The sequence below is a fragment of the Sturnira hondurensis genome, unplaced genomic scaffold, assembly GCF_014824575.4.
Source record: "Sturnira hondurensis isolate 20B ecotype Veracruz unplaced genomic scaffold, ASM1482457v3 Scaffold0006496, whole genome shotgun sequence".
NCBI lineage: Eukaryota > Metazoa > Chordata > Mammalia > Chiroptera > Phyllostomidae > Sturnira > Sturnira hondurensis.
In genome coordinates, this window is record NW_028079127.1 from 21,044,333 (window position 1) to 21,063,664 (window position 19,332).

General features: G+C 37.4%; 1 protein-coding gene across 20 annotated transcripts in view; it reads left to right on the plus strand.

Moving 5' to 3' along the window:
• Positions 1 to 19,332, plus strand: part of CLASP1 (cytoplasmic linker associated protein 1) — a 283,994-nt gene that overhangs the window by 106,255 nt on the left and 158,407 nt on the right. For all 20 annotated transcript variants that reach the window (XM_037049839.1, XM_037049840.1, XM_037049841.1 and 17 more), the window contains exon 8: positions 6,094 to 6,161. In XM_037049839.1, coding sequence (XP_036905734.1) covers positions 6,094 to 6,161 — 68 coding nt within the window. The remainder of the gene's footprint in view (positions 1 to 6,093; positions 6,162 to 19,332) is intronic.

The following is a 19,332-nucleotide window of genomic DNA, read 5'->3' on the forward strand; positions in this document are numbered from 1 at the left end:
TATTGCTCTATCTCTAAATTCTATGCTTGGATGATCTGTTAATGTTTTGTCACTATAAAAATTTTACCTCCCACGGTGGAGTGGGAGGTAACACCTCCTTTCTTACTCACTTTCCCCTCTTCCACCAAATACAGTCATGTTTTAATTTGGATTAAAATATGTAGTTTATGTTATGATTATGTATGCCATTCACAGTTCACTCTTTCTATTTGGTGAACTATGATTACTTTACCTTTTTTCCACAACCTTTTTTCCCCCTGGGTTAATAGTCATCTCATTTTTATTTGCCCAGTTGTCTGCCTTTTATCACATACTAGCAGCTACCTCTATATTGCCAGTCTGTGTAAGTCTTCTTGAGCCCGTTGCAGTCTCCCTGCATTCAGTGCCTCCTGCTTACTCATAGTCTTAGCATCTCTGTTTATCACCATCCTGGGACTTCATGTTTCTTTTCTCTGTGGGTGTGCCTGTTCTGGGGGGACCACATCTTTTTCCCTGTAGTTTTCTCTCATTTTAGTTATAAGAGAGGTGGAGGAGACTTTTTTGAGTCTGAGAATATCTTTTTTCTATCTTGACATTGATAGTTGGGGTTTAAAAGTCTAGGTTGGAAGTCATTTTCATACAGAATGTTAAAACTGACGCCCATGTGTTCCAGCTTTCAGTGTTTCTACTGAAAAGTCCAAAGACATTTTTTTGTCTTTGAGATTTTTTTAGATTGATTTTTAGGGAGGCAGAGAGAGAGAGAATGAGAATGATCTGTTTGCTGTTCCACTTGCTTAGGCATTCATTGGTTGATTCTTATATGTGTCCTGACTGTGATTAAACCCTGAAAGCTTGGCATTAGTGGGATGATGCTGTAACCAACTGAGCCACCCAGCCAGGGCCCATAATTATTCTGATTCTTCATCCTATCTAGATATCTTTGTCTTCAGTGTTTGTCTGAAACTTTATGGTGATGGGTCTTATATGAAACTGTGATCATTGTGCTGTGTACTTGGAGGGCCTTTGAATTTGGGGCCTCTTGTTGTTTGACTCTGGGCAAGTTTCTTTAAAAATATAACTGTTTATATTTGTAAATATAATAGTTATATTATGACCACTTGAACTAGCTTTCTGACTTTTCTCTCCTGTTTATAGCTTCACAGTTTTGCTGTGTCTTCTGTGAGATTTTTCTCAAATTTATCTTCCAGCTATTCTATTGGGCATTTGATTAAAAATTTTTTATTACTAAGTTTTATTTTGTTTACTGTATATTCCATTTTAAATAAGAGCTTTCTTATTAAATACTTCATATACTGTAATTTTCATAATTAATATATACCTATTAAACAGTATTCACAAAGTTGTGTAGCCATTACTGCTATCTTGTTTTAGAACACTCTCGTTACCCCCTAAGGAAATCCCATCTCCATCCTTCCTTCCCTCTAGGCCCTGGCCACCACTAGTCTACTTTTTAATGGATTTTCTTTTCTTGGTACATTTCATGCAAATAATCACACAAAATGTAGTTTTTTTTTGTTCACTGCTTTCTTTCACATACCATGTTTTCAAGGTTCAGTCATATTGTAGCACAAGTCATTCTTTTATTGCTGAATGAAATTCCATTGTATTTCATTTAGCAGTAAATGAATGTATCACGTTTTGTTTATCAATTTTTCTGTTGATATAGAGTTGGGTTGCTTCCACCTGTTGGTTATTGTGAATAATACTATGAAAATGGGTGTAGTGATTTGTTCTAGTTCCTGCTTTCAGTTCTTTTAGGTGTATACCCAGAAATGGAATTGCTGGATCGTATCGTAATTCCATATTTAATTTTTTGAGTAACCATCATACTGTTTTTCATACCTGCTGCATCATTTTGCATTCCTGCCATCAGTGTACATTCTTGCCAACAATTTTTTTTTTTTTTAAGATTTTATTTATCTTTAGAGGGGAAAAAGAAGGAGAGAAGGAGAGAAATATCAATAATGGTTACTTCTCTTGAGTCCCCTTCTGGGAACTGGCCTGCAACCCAGGCATGTGCCCTGACTGGGAATCGAACCTCGATCATGTGGTTCGCAGGCCCGAGTTCAATCCAGTGAGCTACAGCAGCCAGGGTAGTTGTTTTGTTTTGATGGTAGGCAGTATATGGGTATTGTATTTTGGTTTTGATGTTCATAGAATTCTTTAGCACCTTTGCTGAAAATCAGTTGATTGTTAATGTAAGGATTTTTTCTGTGTATATGGGGCATGCTTTCATTTTTTGGGGAGGCAGTCTGTGCAGCTCTACTTTCTCCTTTACTCTGTCTCCTTGTTAGCAGGAAGTGAGACAGTGCCTTCATGGGCCTTTCCCAGGCATGTACCTGCCTTGCACATATATGTGGCCTTCTAGTTTCCCAGGAATATGTCAGAACTTTTCAGAGTCTTGTGAACATCTTATTTTCCAGTTTTGGTCAGTTTCTTTGCTCCGGTTGTTGTTGTGATCACAGGCAGCTGCTGTGTTAATCAGTTGTCCCTGATTCTTTTTGATCATGGCTTCACGGCAAAGGGTCTTGTACTGAGCGTGCTCTGAATCAGGTCAAATAAAGACAGATTTTGTGAAGGGAGGTTTCAGAATATGCCAGACAGGTCAAACAATAATGGGTCTTTGGGAATGGGGATTTTTACTGAGCTGCAAACTTGTTCAACTCTTTTCAGGATCTGTGAGGCTGCTGGTTTTCAGGCTACTGTCATTGGGAGGCTGTTGGTTTTCAGCTGGTGAGTTGGAGATGGAAATAGGGCACAGGAAAACAATAGAAAACTTAGATTCAGCTGTTTGTCTTGAAGAATACTCTTTGGATTGTTGTAAGTCTTTGTAATTTCCAGAGTTTTGGAAAACACGATTTTGCCAATGTTTTCTTTGTGTCTTTGGAGGAGCAAATGTTCTGAGTTCCTTATTCTGCCATTTTTGAAGGGCTACTCCTCTCTTTGATTTTTTGATTTACAGTATTTTCTCTCTTTGGAAGTATTGGTGACATATTAAAAACTTTTCATAGTCTCTTCTTTCCTCTAAGTTGGGTATATGTGTGTCTGCTCAATATAAAGAGTATTGGAGCCCTGGCTGGTGTGGCTCAGTGAATTGAGTGCTGGCCTATGAACCAGAGGGTTCATAGATTCCCACATTCATAGGATTCATAGATTCCTGGATTCCCAGGGTTCATAGATTCCCATAGGTTCCATTCCCAGACGGGTCACATTACCTGGGTTGTGGGCCAGGTCCTCAGTAGAGGGCGCTCCAGAGGGAGAAACATTGACATTTCTTTCTCTCTCTCTCTCTCTCTCTCTCTCCCTTCCTCTCTCTAAAAATAAATAGAATTTTTTAAAAAAGTATTGGACTAAGAAGCCAATGAGAAGGTCTGAGTGTATGGTTGAGGTTTGTTGACTGTGAGATTACTAATGTTTGTTTCTAGGAAATTATTTTAAATTTGCATTATAAAATGTTCTAAGAAGGAATAATTAGACCTACATTTTATAGTAAAATAAATGACAATGGAATTGAATAGTTGAATATAAACAGCAGAAAAACCTGGGGAAAATGTTATTATTAGTCAAACTACTGAAGAAATTGATTTTAAATATGAGGTTTAAAGCTTTAAAATTAAAACTAAAAAAAATTGGTGGCTTCAGACTGTGATCATTAGTCATGTATTTAATGTCTTTGAATATATAAAACTCATCCTTTTAGACTTATGCCAATTCGAAGGTTACAATAGGGGCATTTTCTAGTGCTGTACTCAGAACTAGCAGTCAGAAAGTATTTCTAAGAAATGCTTGGTTGATATTAGACTGTCAGGTTACTGACCTCCTGAGCTAGTAGCTTATGTAGGAGCCATTGCAGAGGCGTTTTTGTGCAGAGATTAAGGCAGCTGGTAAAACAGGCAGATGAGAATAGAGGAAAAGGCATGCCTGCCTGAGGGATTCTGAATTAAGGTGTGGATACCAATAATAGTGATCTCTTTAGCATTCTCATACCTAGCTGTTTTGGGTCTGCCAGTTGTGGGTAATGTGGCCACAGTGAGCAGACATTATCACAGATGGAGAATCTACAGATTGTTCCACAGTTGACATTGATGATGGTGAATAGTCTCCCAGGAATAGAAGAAATAATTGTCTCCTCCTAGAAATTTCAAGAACAACCAGACATAGTTGTTCCTAATGGGCAAATTTACAGGCATGCTCATGTCAGAGGGTGTAGTTGTGACACAATAAAGTGGTAACTTGGCCAGGGCATGCCCTGGCAACCTGCTTAGTGATATTATTGATGGGCTTATTAAGCTGTTGGAGACCTTTGCTGCTTATGAAAGGGAAGGTAATAGGAACATCATAAGATTGAGTCTATGTTATCTTTTCGGATCTTTAGTCACCACTGTATTTGAAAGTGAGTGATAATTGTATCTGGTCCTGAGATGACAGATAGGTTTTCAATTTAATGCCAACTTTGATTAATTGGTAGTGGCTCCCTGGGGCAGCTTTGAGAAAGATTCTGAGGCTACACCTGGACTTCGATGGAAAGATGGGTCAGAAAGATTATTGGTATTTACCATGGAGTGAGAACAGGGAGAAGTCTATCAGGCTGGTTCATCCATTTCATTTTACCTCTATATGCTGATGTTTATTGTTAGCTACCCTGTTACTTGTAGAGGTGAGTAGAAGCTCAAGAGAGTAAGACCTATACATATTCCACATCTATCTAGCTAGCTTTGCTAGGTTTGGTAAATGAACTAATGAACTGAGACCAGAAGGAGTGAAATACCTTGTTTTCCATAGTGAGGGAAAAGGGACAGGATTATTAGGCACCAGCTCTTTCACACAGTTGTGTAACTCTCCGACATGACACAGTGCTTGATGTGTACAGAATACTAAAAGAATACTGTTTCTAGCTCTACCCCCAAGGATGGTTTGTAAGAAACTGCTGAAATTTCTAGATCGCTCCCTGAAATAGGTGGCATAGGTTTGAATGCAGAAGTATATTACCTTGGAATCTTAACTTTTATATTTATTCAAATGTATCTGTGTTTTGCTTGGGAAAGCCTCTTTTTTCTTGACCTCCTTTCTCCCCTCCCTCCCCAATTTTTCTCTCATTTCTGGGTCACTAGGATGGACTATTGAGTTTTGCTTCTGTCTAAATGTCAAGGTGATGGGGAGGGCCGGGGGGTGGGGGGGGCCTGGGAATAAAAGGCAGAAAACTGTACTTGAACAACAATAAAAATAAAATAAATAAATGTTAAGATTAAGATGATCCTTTAATAGAAAATTAATGTCACGTCAATTTTTTTAAGCTGAAGATTATCCAATCACAGCATTTGTTTCTAGAGAAATTATTTATAGCATTTTTTAAAAGGATTTTATTTATTTATCTTAGAGGGAAAGGGAAGGAGAGAGAAAGAGAGAGAGAGAAAGAGAAATATCAATGTATGGTTGCCTCTTGTATATCCCCTGCCGGGAACCGGGAACTGGCCTGCAACCCAGGCATGTGCCCTGACTGGGAATCGAACCTCGATCATGTGGTTCGCAGGCTGGCGCTCAATCCACTGAGCTACACCAGCCAGGGCTATTTATAGCATTTTTTAATTAAACTTTAAGTCGGAGAAAAGAAAAGGCTCTAATATTATTATATTAGAGCATTTTGAAAGTCTTTATCCTAAGTCATTAGCAGTCTGTGCTTCAGAAAAATGAGAAATATATGCCTTTCATAATATATATGTTTTGTATAGACTAGTAAATTTAATATAGTGTCTGAAAGCATGCTCTCTGGATTCTTACTCTCATGGCTGGCATCTCCACTCTGTGTCACCTTATGCAAGCTAAGGGGGCCTTGATTTCTTTATCTGTAAAGTAGCGATGATATTAATCCCTTGTAAGGCAGTTATAAGGGTTAAACAGGATCTTTCAGTTAGATCCCATAAATCAGTGCTTGACCTATAGTAAGTGCCCAATTATTGTTGGCTATTGGTATTATTATTAATATTCTGTTTTTGTTACTAGGTGGGTTTGTGTCAAAGATTTTTTTTGATAATGGTTAATAGTTTCTATACACACACACATATATATATATTTATTTATTTTTTTAAAATACAGATTGAATGTAATTTTTACAAAGTTTGATGAAGTCCAAAAATCTGGAAACATGATACAATCTGCAAATGGTGAGTAGAAAAAGCAGTTATTTTATTTTGCTTTTTAAATTTAATGTCAGTAATGCTGATGGTATTTCCGAACAACTGAATTTGATATCTTGATAGGGATTTCTATGTCTTAAGACTTAACCTCAGTTTTCTCACTTTTTGAAGCCAGAAGCTGTAGGGTTGTCATTGGTGTTTTTTCACAATTGAGTTTGAGTCCATCAGCTACTCCTGTGGGCTTTACTTTTAAAAAATATATCTAGAATCCCAGTGATTCTCACTGTAACTGCTACTATTCTCTTACTGAAGGCTGTTATTGTATTTTACCTGTGTTGTCACGGTAGCCTCCTAACCACTATCCTTGTATTTACTCTGTCCCAACACCAACAGTCATTTCCACGTAGCAATCAGAGTAAGAAGCCTTTTGGAATGTAACTTAAGTGGCATTAATTCCCTATTCAAAATCTTCCAGAAGTTTCCCATTACACAGAGACAATTCAGTGGCTCACCATGGCCCACCAGACTTTGCAATGATCTGATGCTGATTACCATTCTGATTACATCTTGTAATGTTCTTCCCTAAAATTATGTTGGCTCCCATCCCATTGGCCTCCTTACTAATTTTGAACATTCTAAACCTGTCCTGCTTCAGGGCCTCTGTGCTTATGATTCCTTCTGCTTGAAACATTGTTCTGCCGTGTCATCATGGCTGTCTTCCAGATTTCAGTTGTAGTGTCACGTCATTACAAGTTCATCTGGAATAGCACACCCATATTTCTGTGTGAGAGCACAACACTGTGCTCTCATCCTGCTTGATTTACCTTCTTAGTGCCTATCACTGTGAAGTATTTTTTGTAAATATTTTATTTACATATTTTATTAATGAGGACAAGAACTTTGTTTTATTACTTTCTTTATCTTTGCTGTCTCAGAAAGTCCCTGGCATATGGTAGGTATGTGATAAATATTGTTGAGAAAATAAAATAATAACTGAAATTTGAATTTTTTTTCTAGCATTTGTATTCCTTTTACTGTAGTTTGTGATATTATTTGAGGACACGTGGGTAATTCTTGTGATTCCAGAAGGGGAAGAAAAGAAAAGACTGAATTACTGTATAAATAAAGTCATCAAAAAGACATTTGCTAACAAGAACTTTGCATTGTAGCTATTTCAGAATTGCTGGGGAGCTTAGATCATTGCATAGCTTTCAAATTTTGAATATCTTGAGCTTGTAAAAAAGTTTGAGTGATTTCCCCCAGAGTGACGTGTAGGTGAGGAAGGGGAAAGCCAGAGTTAGATACAGATAGGTCTTTGGACCAAACTCTGCTGGGTATCTACCACTATCAGTAAAGAATTTGTCTTTAGATGGCATTTTTCTTATGAAATGTTCGAAGTGTTCTAAAACTGCTTTCATTGATCCCCTGTATTTCTTTTTAATATGTTTATAAAAAGAATATTATTATAATTCAGTAATTACCAATAAATAAGGTTTCATTCTTTCATATTCTCATTAATTTATTTTCCTATAATTATGTAATTCATATGTGATTTTTATCTGTGGCATAGTTGTCTGCATATTGTCTTCTAATTTCGTATTTACTTTTATATGTGCTTTAAAAAATGTACCATTGGTATTGCTGGGATCAGAACTATGGCCTTGGAGTCATGCTCCACTGATGAGTGAGCTTGATGGTATGCATGGGCAGGGCCACCCAGCTAGTTGCTAGATACATCCTTTCAGTTGTGTGTGTGTGTGTGTGTGTGTGTGTAATTTGTATGGTTTTCTAGTTCAAAACTTGTTGGCACCAAATTAGAAAGCACTGGGCAAGGATATAGTAGTGGTGGCAGAAAAGTGAGTTTGTGCTTCATAGCCTATATTATAATTTTGAAACCGTATCTCCTTATAATGCTGGCACTGGAGAGAAGGACCACATTCATGTCAGAGGCCTTGCCTGTGGGCAGGGGTGGGGGGATAACAAGTAGCTTTAATGAACATCACTCTTATGATTTAACCATCAAGACTACTAAAATCCTGTGGTCACAGCATTGGGTGTCTCACAGCAACATTTTTTTCTAAACATCCAGGTGTAAATATTGCCCCCAACTTTCCTTATTTTGCATGATATATTTGTGTGCATGTGTGTGTTTCTGTATGTATTTATGTATGAATATGTGGTATATATAGGGATAGGTTATCTATGTTAAAAATAGCAGATGGTAAGGAAGCTTTAACTTAAAACTGGAGGCCTGTAATTTTACCTTTTTTTATTACACAGGGTGAGCAAAAGTAGATTTACAGTTGTTCATATGGAAAATAACACAAAAATTAATAAATAATACAATAATAAACTGTTTTGTGTACTCACAAATGTAAACCTACTTTTGCCCCACTCTGCATATATGTATTATTAGTATCTTAATTATTAAAGCCAAAATAGAATAACCTAAAGGCATCTGTTCAAAGAATTCCTAACCCAAATAAATTTAGTCTGTGTACAGTAATGTTGAGAGACCCGAAAGATATTCAATAGCTGTCAAAAACCGAAAGAACAGCCTGATTTCTTCTCTGAATGTTTAGGCAGCAGAGAGAAACCACAGTAGCCATGGATAAATCCCATCTCCCTCTTCTAAATTTTGTTTTTTTTGCCCAATGACTCCCTAACCAACCATTTTTTGAATTCTTCTAGACTTCAGACCATTGACTACTCTACTTTTTCTCAACTCATCCTCCCTTTGCTTTGCCCATTTTTGCTCTGAAGACAGCTTAGTTTACAACCTTCATGGGCTTTCTTATTAGTTCTGGGACTTTTTGTAGATTCCTTAAGATTTTCTGCATAGATAATTGTATCATTGGTAAAAAGAACCAGTTTATATCTTCTAGATCTGTATACTTTTTATTTCTTTTTCTTGCCTTATTGTACTGGCTAGAACTTCTACTATGTAAAATAGGAGTGGTAAGAGTGGATATCCTTGCCTAGTTCCCAGTTGTAGGTTTTTCACATCTAAGCCTGTATGCTAACTGTAGGCTTCTATGTAGATGTTCTTCAGCAAGATGAGGCAGTTCTCATCTATTCCTGTTTATCTGAGTTTTTAATCACAAGTGGGATTTGGGTTTTTAAAAAATCATCAGATTGTAAATGTTGAGATAGAATTCATACCCAAATTTTATTTATATATAGTAGAAAACCCACCGGCTTTTTGTATATTCACAGAATTGTGCGATTATCACCACTCTCTAATTCCAGAATAGTGTCATCACCCCTGGGATAAACTATGCTTGCTAGCACTCCCTATTTCCTTCTTTTCCCAATCCCGGACAACCTGCATCCTGCCTTTTATGGATTTGCCTATTCTGGATATTTTATGTAAGTGGAATTATCAATATATGGTTTTTTATGTATGGTCTCTCTTACTTAATGTTTTCAAGGTTCATTCATGTGGTACTATGTATCAGTATTTCTTTCCTTTTTATGGTATTTTATTGTATGGATATATATCACATTTTGTTAATTCAGTTGTCCATTGATGAGCATTTGGATTGTTTCTACCTTTTGGGTATTGTGGATAGTTGTGCTTTGAACACTTATTTACAAGTTTTCGTTTGAACATCTGTTTTCATTTCTTTTGAGTATTATATAGCTGAAAGTAGAATTGCTGGATCATAGGGTCATTCTGTGATTGACTAATGAGAAACTGTCATCCACAGTGGCTTCCCATTTTACATTCCCATCAGCAATACGTGAGCTTTCTAAATTCTACATATCCTCTTCAACAAAAAACAAAAGAAAATCAGAAACATTTTTTCTTTAAAAAATATAGTCATCTTAGTATGAAATGGCATCTCACTTTGGCTTTGATTTCCATTTTCCTAGTGGCTAATGGTGAGCATACTTCATGTGCTTGTTGGCCATGTGTAGATCTTTCTTGTGGGAAATATCTTTGAGTTCTTTGCCCATTTTTAAATTTGCTTATCTTTTTGTTGGTTAGCTCTAAGAGTTCTTTTCGTATTCTGGACACATGACTCTTTAGCAGATATATGATTTGCAAATGTATTTTCTCATTCTGTGGGTTGTCTTTCTGCTTTCCTGGTGTTTAAAGTTTTTAATTTTGATGAAGTCTAATTGTCTTTTCTTTTATTACTTGTGAACAATAATGGTCCTGAGTAAGAAATAAAAGCTCTGGATTTGATCTATCTTGAACGAAACTATTAATGTAATAGCAGTACTCTTAGGGAAGAAATAGGTTTCATCCTAGGTTGTATTTCTTGACATTCAAAATTACTTTCTGAGGTGTGTAATTGATTATATTTACATAAAACCTAGGGTCTTAATTTTTTTTAAGTATAAGAATTGTGACTATATCATCAATTCAAGAACAGCTGAATAGCAGTTAGTCCTGTCTGTAATAGGATACTAACTACATATTTGTATGGTTCTTTTATGCTGCTAGATTACCCAAAGGCCTTTTGGCTTTTAGTGGCAAGAATATGGGAGTTAGCCCTGGCTAGTATGGCTCAGTGGATTAAGTGCCTGCCTGTGAACCAAAAGGTCGCTGGTTCAATTCCCAGTCAGGGCACATGACTGGGCTGTGGGCCCAGGTCTCCAGTTGCAGGCATGCAATAGGCAACTGATTGATGTTTCTCTTCCCCTCTTTCTCCCTCCCTTTCCTCCTTTCTAAAAATAAATAAATAAAATATTTTAAAAAATAATATGGGAGTTAAAAATATGTTGTTTTATATATGTTTCTTTTTCCATCTTCATGTAATTAGAAAACTCCATGCTGCAAAATTTTTTTTTTTCTTCATGGGTTTCAAAAGTCAGTTATTTTCTCTGTAAGCTTTTTTAAAGAAAAAATCATACAGATACACTTATGTTCATGGGAGAATTGGATTTTTGCATGAAAGAGCCAGTAATTATAGACTAGTAAGTGTCCTTCATCTGCATTCACTTAAGGATCTTTAATTGGATTTGATTGAAATGGGGCCCACATACATTAATTTGGTTAAATATGCTTATGCCTTTGAGTTTTATAAGCAAAACTAACATGTTTTGGGGGAAAATGAAAATCTCATGCTGGTAAATTTATGAAAATTTCATAAATTGTAGCTAAAGAAAAAACTATTTGCCAACAAAAGTATAAACTAGATAATAGATCATCATAAAATTATTCACCTTTTTACATGAATATATCTGGGGTATCATTTTGGTGCCAAATGCATCCTGCTTTATGTCTTTTTTGCTCAAAAATTTTATAATTTGAAAAATGGTAGATACCATTTCTAAGTTGCTGGAAATGAGAAATACTTATGCAAGTCTGAAAACAAATAGACTGATGATGAATGGTAAGGTAATATCTGAATCGTTGCCAAGTGTAGTCTGGACAAAGCATACATTTAAAAGCAAATTGACTGCCTTTTCTTTATTAAGAAGCCAAGCATTTATTATTTTGTACAGTCTTTAAAAACAATGCTGATAATGAGATCCCAGTCCCTTCTGTGCTTGTTTGTTAGACTGTGCCAAGGTTTGGGATTCTGGTTCAATGTATTAGGAAAGTGTTTCCATAGTCACAGGTATAGGGATGATCTATTATAAAGCTGACAAGTGTGCTTGATGTGCTGTGCTGTGCTAAGAAGATCACCTAAAGTAGGTGATCACCTGGAAAATGACTGTTTCTGATAATAGCTTACACTGAAACTGGCAGTTTCCTTTATCTTTGTGGAAGTAAGATTGCTTTTTTTTTTTTTTTAAAGATTTTATTTATTTATTTATTTATCTTTAGAGGGGAAGGAGAGGGAGAGAAACATCAATGTATGGTTGCCTTTCGTGCATCCCCTGCTGGGAGTTCGCCTGCAGGGAACCAGTCTGCAACCCAGGCATGTGCCCTGACTGGGAATCGAACCGCGATCCTCTGGTTCGCAGGCCCGTGCTCAAGCCACTGAGGTACACCAGCCAGGGCTGTAAGATTGCTTTTGACGTTGTTCTTATTTAAGGTTTATGTTAGTAATGTTGTCCTCTGTTTTCGGGGGTGGGAATCAGATAGCTGGTAAAAAAAAATTTATACCAGTTATAAAGAAGGCAGCCTTACATGAGTAGTCAGATGGAGAAGATTCACCTCCCACCCAAGCCCTCTGCCCCCCTTTAAAAGCATCATGGTTATATATAGTCTAGGCTTTTATTTTGGAATGGGGTGGCAGTTGTCATAGGTGCTGGATCACACTGAAGAAGCCATGTGGGTGGAGTTTGCTGATGCTTAAGTTGCTGTGAGTAGATACAGCTTTCAGAGCCCGGTTTTTATTTGTACCAGGATCACTAATAAACATGACTACTGGGAAAGGTAGGCTCTTCTAGTATACTCTGAAATTTTGTAATTTTTGCTGCTTAACTAGGAAATATAAAATATTTAAGTATTTAAGATTTTATAATTGTTTTGGTAACTGAAATAGTGGCTGAAACTTATGAAAATAATTGCCACGAATACTTGCATTTAGGCAGAGGAAAAATTGTAACATGAATACAACCTACAGATGTATTCATGTTAATCTTTGAGGACTAGAGAGGTAGAGTAGGTACAGTAAACTTTAAGGTTAGCTGTGTTTTCATCTGCCTTTTTTTACTTTCAATTTTTTTCTTCTCTTGTATTCACAGTATATGGGTCATGATAAAAAACTTATTTTGCATTTGCAAGACATTTGTTAGTAAGTATAAGCTATCTTGGAATATAATGGCTGAAAATTTTCTAAGGTTTTTCAGCAGAGGACGAGCACAGATAAATCATAGCAATGCAAGGGTGTGTTGCCTCTGTCTGGAGAATTATTTTATACACTTTTTTAAAGATTAGCATTTTTAAAATGTAAAAATGGAACCAAAAACAAAAATCCTTACTGATTAGCCTTCCGTCTTTCCACGAAGGTGTGACCCCTGTTTTGCAGTGTTGAAATGATTTTGAAAGAACTCCCTGTGAACAAGGTCTGTGTTTGAAGGAAGAGTGTAACTGATGGGGTGGGAACACCTTTCATCATGTCCTGCTTTCCCGTGGGATGGTCTTCCTGACAGGCTTTTAATTTGTTGTTCCTGCAGCTGAAACAAAATATAATACCAATGATTCTACCACTAAACAGGAAATTTGCTGTGTTTATTTTGTAGGGGATTGTTAAGTTGTGAGTGTGTATTTATTTCTTAAACTAAATTTGATTCAGTTTTGTGAAATCAATCGTCATATTGGAAGGTGCTACATTTCTGCTGGTTAGTTATATTTTCATTTTTGGAATTTAAAAGATAGAGGATATTCCTTTTCATTTCACCCCTTATTACATTATGTTGTTTTCAGGTTAAGCTACTGTAGGAAGTCAACCTGGCCAAGAGAGTTAAATAATTCACATTCTGAAGTGACCTCTTTAGAGTCCTTCATTTGAGAATTTCAAAGTTGTTACTTATAAAAGTAGCATTTTTTTAAGTTGTGTTGTGGATTGTTTCTTTAAACAACAGGGCAAAATAATTGTCTGCTAATTTATTAAAGGCCATGGAGAGATGTGAATACAGAATAGACTTCACTCGATAATTCCTTTCAAATTGCCTACTTGAAATACAAGCTTAGAACTGTTGGTAACTTTTACCCTAAGTAGTTGCAGATATAGTAGGAAACAAGGATTAAAAGCTGTTTCTTGCAAATTTGGCATATTTGAATTTTCCTCTAACAATCCATGGTTAATAAAGACCATTAACAATCTGCAAAATATACCAACAATTCTACCACAGTTGTACATAGAGTATTTTAGTATTTTTTCATAACACTTTCCTTGGTGTCTTTTGCTTGTCTTTGTTTTATGATCCCCTCAGCAGCTCCATGAGCAGTAGGCAGGGCAGCTTTTAAACGTGCATACGGAGGCTTCAGGTTTTCTGTAATTGTGTTGCTGGCTGGACAGCGAGCATAGCCTTGGACTCTGTCATCTTAGACCAGCCCTCCATCCAGCATGTATGTAGTCAAACTCATTGCTTTCTCTTCTTGTTTTGATAAAACTTTGGCTTTATTTGATTCTGAAGCTGTATTATCTTTAATAGTTGCCCTAGGGAATAATTAAAAAATTGAAAACATTTGACGAGATACTAATAAAATAGGCACTAGCACTAAATAACCAAGTTTTGGAAACTTCGATAATGTGATTTTCCCAATCACTTGTTTGCCTAGTTGATAGAGCGTCAGGGGATGTAATTCTAGCAGAGGAAATAATATTATAAACATGATGAGTTTGTGTTTAAAATCAGTTTGGTTTTGCTGAAGGGGAGAATGTTTTAGGGGAAGATGAACAAGGGCTTTGTATGCTGTTCTAAGAAACAGGTTTGTATTGTAGGCCGTCTACTCAGAGTTAAATTTTAGAAATTGGGTGGGGGTGGGTAAAGAGATTGCTACAGTGTAGCCAACTTTAGTTTTACCAAATATAAAAACAAAACAAAATCCCGCCTATCTCTTGGTCTTTAGTAAAACAATGGCTTTGACACCAGTAAAAAAGAAAGATGTAATTTAGAATAAAGGGTAGTCCTTTAAGTGAACTAAATTTAACTCTGATAAATTTGCAGGTTTTACCTTACAGTTCTCAGTTTGGTGCAGACCGGTGTAAGCCATCCAAGAATGTCACCAGTGCTTGAAGTGATTATTGTGTCTAGATGACTGGGATAAGTGACTTTGGGACAGGAATGAGAGTGTGTGAACTTCGGACTCCCTCAGACTGCGACTGCAAGAGCAGTGTGTGACCTGAGCCTGCAGCTTGTCTCTCAGCTTTGATTTTCTCACACACGGTTTGAGGATAATAGTTCCTGCACTAATAGGAGGAGTAAATGAGATGGTGCATGTAGATAGCTAGGCATAGGAGTTAATCCATAAATATCATCCTATGTGTTACAAGGAAATAATCCACTGTGGCACCTATCCACTGTAGATAGGCCATTGGGAGGTTAAAGTCGGACTGGTGTTTAAAATGGTATGGTTGATGTTTTTGTTTAGATATAGAGAGATCTCTAAAGAAAATCCAGGTACAGAATCAAGGGTATAAGATTTCCTAAAAGGAAACTTCCACCCAGGGCCCAGATCTTGGTTTCCAATACCACCAGGGCTCCTTGGGTAAATGGCCAGTTTATGGCTGGAGCAGGGAATATACCCAGTATGCCTGGTACATCTTATATGCCAGATATAAGATGCTCACACGGGTGTGTCAACTGAAAGATTCCCAGTGTTCAAAAATGGAATAGTCTGAGCCGGTGAGTCCGTACTGATTAAAAAAGAATGATTGAATGAGTACATAAGCTCTGTATGTATTTATTCATATATACAGAGACAAATCTCCCATGTGGAGTTAATTCCAAATCGTTTTTGTAGCTATGCCATCCTGGGAGAGGAGAGCCTAACTTCTCATGCTGTATGTTATACAGCTTGTGCATAGTGACTTCTTCCAAAGAGTACAGCACGTAAAGGGAGAAAAAGAGTAACTTCGCAGGAGGGACATGGAACAAACACTGCCATAAGCAATCCAGGTTCATATTAGCAGTCTGGTTGATAGCATGTTCTCTTGATACGATGTGGTGAGAATGTGAGAATGGCATTTTACTTTGTAGTATACCTCCCCAAACCCATAAGCTCTGTCTACACGTGATGGAAACATCAGGTAAATGCAGATTGAAGGATATTCTATAAACTACCTAACCCAGTACTTCTGGAAACGGCCGAGGTCATCAACAAGGAAAGTCTGAGAACTCACAACCTGGAGAAGCCCAAGGAGATGTGATGAATAAATGTAGCTTGATATCCTGAATGGGGTCTGTAACAGATACAGGACAGTAGGAAAAAAGTAAAAAACAAAACAAAACAACCCCCCTCCCCCAACAAAAACAAAAAACTGAATAAACTGTGGATTTTGGTTAATAATATATCAAAAGCAGTTCATTAATTGTAACAAATATACGTTACTAATGTCAGATGTTAATAGTAGAGATAGAGAGACTGGGCCATGGGGTAAGTGGGAACTTTTTGTACACTTTTCACGGCTGTTCTCTCAACTATACTCTCACCCTAATGCAGTGATTTTCAACTGGTATGAAGAGGCACACTAGTGTGCTGCAAGAATTTTTAAAACATGCAGTACTTGACTATTTAGTCAGAAGCGCTGACTTCTCTTCCCTTAGACTCTCAACTTAAAAAATGACAACAGCCCTGGCTGGTGTAGCTCAGTGGATTGAGCGCGGGCCTGTGAACCAAAGGATCGCAGTTCAATTCCCAGTCAGGGCACATGCCTGGGTTGCAGGCCTGTTCCCAGCGGGGGACTCATGAGAGGCAACCATACATTAATATTTCTCTCCTTCCCTTCCCCTCTAAAGATAAATAAATAAAATCTTTAAAAAAAATGACAACAGCCAACACAATACTTGCCCAGTGTGAATAAGTCAAAATTATACCGTTTTTTGTTAGATTGGCAAAAAATATATTTTTATGTGTGCCACAAAATTTTAGTAATTAGTTTAGTGTACTGTGAGATGAAAAAGATTGAAAGTTGATGCTCTAATACTATTACAAAATGGAAAGGTAGTTAACAAAAAAATGAAAGCTAATAATGGAGTTGGGAGAGAAGCTTATTATTCTTATCTTGTTTTTCTTCTGGTAATATTTTAATTATTCATGTTTATACATGCAGTAATTTTGTTTTTGTAAAAGGCTCCAGAGGTAATCTGGGTACTGGGATTATATGCTTTTGTTTATATTTTTAATGTTCTATGTATTTAAAATACCCAATGTTTTTTTAAAAAAAGGGATTAGAGGCAAGGAGACAAGTTAGGTGCCTAATTTGGCAACAGAAACCCACCTAAGAAATGATGAATATCTGAATTAGAACAAGCTCAGTGGGACTGGAGAGTGAATGGAAGTCACAGATGGTTGGAAGGGGCACTGGCTGCCCAGTGATTATTTGGGTGGGTGGGGAAAGATGTGGTGGGAAATGATGATGGAAAAAGAAGTGTTAAGAACTCCATGTTTTGGCTTCACTGACTGGAAGAATGGTGGAAGAATTAACTGAAGTATGGAATTTGGAGGCTGAGCAGGTTTTGAGGATGGGGGATGATTGTAGTTTTGGACACTTGGACATAGAATTTTGTTTATGTGGGTTTTATTCCTTATATCTTGGAATAGAGATAGAGCCGATACTAGAGGATTAAGATTTACTGGAACGTAACTGTTTATTTTAAATTGTCATCTTATTTTTCTGTCTTATGCAGAAAGATGATTATTTGCCTCTTGGGTTTTTTAGAGTGAGGTCATTAAAGCAGGGTGAATGATTTCAAAGGATTTTTACACAAAAGGCAAATAGCTCTTGATGCAATCATTTTAAGATGAGAAAGCATTCTGGTAGAAAACTTTTCGAAAATTTGGCTCTGAATTTTTCAAGCTGGTTTGCATTTATGACTCAGTACTGGTTGTCAAGAAGAGTTGGGTCAGGAATGTTACAGTGATAATTAAAATGATATTTCTAAAAGAATGTAAAGTGTAGATCTGGTATCTGTGGGTTTTGGTTTCTGGCATTTTCTAGGCAAAGTGTCCTTTTCAGGGCAAGTTCAAAGGTAAAATAAGTACTGTGAAAAGGAGAATGTATGATCTGTGAAAGGATACACTGTGATTTTTATTAACACATTTAGAGATTATCTAAGGTGTTGACATGTTGTTTTCTAGAGGTCCAGTTTTAGTTTTCAATCATCAATATACAGATTTGTTCACAGCCCATAAAATTGCTTGAAACATCTTCCTTTCCCATGAAATAGTAAAAATAAAAGTCTGAATATGTTCACTGAAACATCTCCATTTTGAGTACTTTTGTGAGGAATAACTAGCAATTTAAATGTCCTGCTGTTAGGACTTCCGCCAAGATGGAGGCATAGGTGGAAACACTGTGCCTTCTCCCACAACCAAATCTGAATACAACAAAGGTTTAGTAAACAAAGACACAGCCAAAGGACAGAAAATTGAACTATACAAAAGTTCGACAACAACGAACCCTTCAACTGGGACCGGTAAGAGGGGCGGAGCAGGCAGCTGAGCAGGGTCAGGCAGGAAGGATCCCCCAACCCAGGCACGCAGGCAGCGCGAACCCAGTCGGGGTGCGGGGCAGACTGACCGAGGTCGCACATTCACGCACAGTGAGACTGACCGTGCAGGCCCCAGCGGGCGAACCCAGTAGTGGAGGGCTGACCACGGTGGCACATTCGCATTCAGTGGGACAAAACACACGAGCCCCGGTGATGGTGGCAGCAGACGGGACCGCCATTGCTCCTCTTTGACCCCGCCCCCATGTACAGGGTCATAACCCAGCGACTGAGTTGCCCTGCTCTGGTGAACACCTAGGGCTCCGATCGTGATATGTAACAGGCACGAACAGGCCAAATCATCGCTCAAGAAGAATTCAAAGCCCCAGAGCCAATAACTCTAAGTGAAAAAGAAATAGCGAACCTCTCAGATGCACAATTCAAAACACTGGTCATCAGGATGCTCACAGAACTGGTTGATTATAGTCACAAATTAGAGGAACATATGAAGGCTAAACTAATTGAAATGAAGGGAAATGCACAGGAAACCAATAGTGATGGAAAGGAAACGGGGACTCAAATCAATGGAATGGACCAGAAGGAAGAACAAAACATCCCACCAGAAAAGAACAAAGAAATGAGAATTCAAAAAAATGAGGAGAGGCTTAGGAACCTCCAGGACATCTTTAAACGTTCCAACATCGGATTATAGGGGTACCAGAAGGGGGAAAGAAACAGCCACGAGTGAAAACTTATTTGAACAAATAATAAAGGAGAACTTCCCCAGTCTGGCAAAGGAAATAGACTTCCAGGAAATCCAGGAAGCTCAGACAGTGCCAAAGAAGTTGGACCCAAGAAGGAACACACCAAGGCACATCATAATTACATTAGCCAAGACCAAAATGAAGGAGAGAATCCTAGAAGCAGCAAGGGATAAGGGGACAGTCACCTACAAAGGAGTACCCATCAGGCTGTCAGCGGATTTCTCAAAAGAGACCTTACAGGCAAGAAGGGGCTGGAAAGAAGTATTCCAAGTCATGAAATCCAAAGACCTACAGCCAAGATTGCTTTATCCAGCAAAACTTTCATTTAGAATGGAAGGACAGATAAAGTGCTTCTCAGATAAGGTCAAGTTCAA